Below are 2546 nucleotides of genomic sequence, written 5' to 3' on the forward strand. Positions count from 1 at the left end.
GCGTGTTCGCTGCTACAGTCGTGAATGCAGTGCAGTGAGGGGCTCTGGGCAGGGACCCTCTACTGAGGGTGCAGGGCACCACAGCCTCGCGTTCCGTCCCGTAGGCCCCCCGGACGGACCACCCGGCCCTGTACAGGGACCTGCTGCGGACCGGCCGCGTTCACTGGATCGCGGAGGAGCCGCCTGCTGCCCTGGTCCGCGACAAGATGATGGAGTGTCACTTCCGCTTCCGCCACCAGATGGCGCTAGGTGACTGCTCAGGGACCCGTGGGCCAGGGCAGAGTTGAGACAGGCGGTGAAACCTGGGGCAGGGAGGGCCCGTGGGCCAGGGCAGAGTTGGGACAGGTGGTCAGACCTGGGGCAGGGAGGGCCCGTGGGCCAGGGCAGAGTTGGGACAGGCGGTCAGACCTGGGGCAGGGAGGGCCCGTGGGCCGGGGCAGAGTTGGGACAGGGGATCAGACCTGGGGCAGGGAGGGCCTCAGTGTCCAGACCACATAGCCCATTCAGCCCTCTTCGCCCTCTGCCTATGCACAGACAGGCTGGGGGCACTGAGGCCAGCTGATCCCCCTTTGTCCGGGATGCAGGGGGGCGTCTTGGGAAGGGTGTGGGGGCCTCGGTCCAGCTGGCAGGTGGCTGGCAGGTAGTGTGTGTGTCCACCTGGCCCCGGCTGGGCGGTGCTGAGCCCCTCTGGCTGCTGTTGCCCCAAGCTTCCTTTGTCCGCACTTCCTGCTCCTCCTCCCCGGGGCTAAGACCTGAGGCTGCGCAGTCAGCAAGGCTAGCGCCTCCTCCAAGGATCCTTGTCTTCCACCCAGTGCCCTGCGTGCTGACCCTCAATCAGGACGGCACCGTGTGGGTGACGGCCGTGAAGGCTGTGCGCGCTCTCGCCCCGGGACAGGTGAGTGGGGACTCCGGCTGGCGGGTTGAATGGGGTTGTGGCCCTGCAGCTGTGTGTGGCCCTTCTTAGCACCAGCTCAGCCTGCAGACATGCAGGCTCTCGGTAGAGGCTTCATGCTCTGGAAGGACAGACGGCCTGCCTTTCTTCTGGACAATGAGGGGCTGAGGGCAGAGGGGTGTGGGGGTGCTGGTCACACGGCCAGCCCTGCACCTGGCGCTGCTCTCCCAGTTGTGAGCACGCAGCCTGGCTGCCGTGTGGCCCCGCCCTGGCCCTCCTGTGGCCTGGGCCCAGGGAGGCGAGGATTGAAGCCGGGGAGGCGGCGCGGGGCCCGCCCTCCCCCAGCAGTAGACCAGCCGCGCGGGTCCAGGCTGCTCAGGGCACCCGGAGGCCGGGTCCCGCTGCAGGTGACGTGGCCTCTGTCCCCCCAGTTCGCCGTGTTCTACAAAGGGGACGAGTGCCTGGGCAGCGGGAAGATCCTACGTCTGGGGCCGTCCGCCTACACACTGCAGAAGGGCCAGAGAACGTCCAGCGTGGCCAAGGAGGGCTCCAGTGACAGCCCGGGCCTGGGGCCTGCACCCTGACGGAGGTGGAACGGCTGCTGCGGAGCTCGCGGGAGGAGGGGTGGGGAAGCGGAGCCGGGAGGCCGCCAGGGGCTCAGCACTGCCTCCCCTCTGGTGACCCGGCAGCCGCTCCAGTGCTGGCTGGAGGATCTGTCCCAGGTGCCCATTTGTAGGGTTCCTGCCTCACACCCCCAGGAGGGGCAGCGTCCAATAAAAACCCTGTCTGGGACGTAGGTTCTGACGGTGCCTCTTGGGGGGCTGTCTCGGGGCTCCAGGGCACTGGGGGTGTGTGGCAAGGCAGGGGATGGCACAGAGGGGATGGGTCCCGCTTCTCTGCCTCTCCATTCACGCCTGTGCCCACCCTCCCCTGTGGCAGGCCGTGTAAACAGCCTTGAGCTGGGTCCCAGCCTGTAGGGTGTCTGCCGGGAAGCGCTGCAGGTTTGAGGCCCCTCTGAGTGCGGCCCTGCCCTGAGTCCAGGCAGCTGCACAGAACCCCCCATCACCCCACCAGAGTGTCCTGCACCCTGGCCAGTCATGGCAGAAACAGGGGGCCTGGGCCCCTGGGCGGGTCCACCAAGAGGTGGTTGGCAGGTGCTCACGCCTTGGTCCGTCCAGGCTGCCGTGCCAGAACACCCCAGAGCTGGTGGCTCACTGATGCGGCAGTCTTCTCTCTCAGCTGCCCGGGCCACATGTCTGAGACCAGGGCCCGGCCTTGGGTGGGACAGGGTGCGCTCACAGGCAGGGAGAAGGCTACCGCTCCGTAGGGACTGTGCGCCCCAGCCACCCCAGGGTCTTCTCTCTGTGCTGCTCCATCTGTAGAGCCGCAGCCCCCCACGTTCCCCTCCCCCGGTTCCGGGCCCCCAGCAGGGCGCGTCCCCAGGGTGGGGCAGGGACACGTCTGGCACTTCCCACTATGCCGCGTGGCCTCCAAGACCAGGGGCCCTCCAGCCAGGCTCGGCCAGAGAGGCTCTGCTCAGCCCGGCGCGGAGGCAGACCCGCAGCCGCTCTCCGCATTGTGCCGGGTGGGGGCGGGGCAGGGAGGCCAGCAGCGCCCTCGGGTACCTTCAGCCCCGCTGGAGGCCAGAGCTGAG

At 68.5% G+C, this 2546-nt stretch overlaps 2 protein-coding genes across 5 annotated transcripts in view; one reads left to right on the forward strand and one right to left on the reverse strand.

The window, feature by feature from the left end:
* Positions 1 to 1684, forward strand: part of TRMU (tRNA 5-methylaminomethyl-2-thiouridylate methyltransferase) — a 15600-nt gene extending 13916 nt beyond the window's left edge. For all 4 annotated transcript variants that reach the window (XM_010859560.1, XM_010859552.1, XM_010859567.1 and 1 more), the window contains 3 exons: positions 105 to 249; positions 813 to 895; positions 1324 to 1684. In XM_010859560.1, coding sequence (XP_010857862.1) covers positions 105 to 249; positions 813 to 895; positions 1324 to 1476 — 381 coding nt within the window. In that variant the 3' untranslated portion in view covers positions 1477 to 1684. The remainder of the gene's footprint in view (positions 1 to 104; positions 250 to 812; positions 896 to 1323) is intronic.
* A 366-nt stretch (positions 1685 to 2050) lies between these two features.
* CELSR1 (cadherin, EGF LAG seven-pass G-type receptor 1) overlaps positions 2051 to 2546 on the reverse strand; it is a 50759-nt gene continuing 50263 nt past the window's right edge. Inside the window, exon 32 of the mRNA XM_010859593.1 lies at positions 2051 to 2166. Within this exon, the coding sequence (XP_010857895.1) occupies positions 2051 to 2166 (116 nt within the window). The remainder of the gene's footprint in view (positions 2167 to 2546) is intronic.

The sequence above is a fragment of the Bison bison genome, unplaced genomic scaffold (genome assembly GCF_000754665.1).
Source record: "Bison bison bison isolate TAMUID 2011002044 unplaced genomic scaffold, Bison_UMD1.0 scf7180017856539, whole genome shotgun sequence".
Classification (NCBI taxonomy): Eukaryota; Metazoa; Chordata; class Mammalia; order Artiodactyla; family Bovidae; genus Bison; species Bison bison.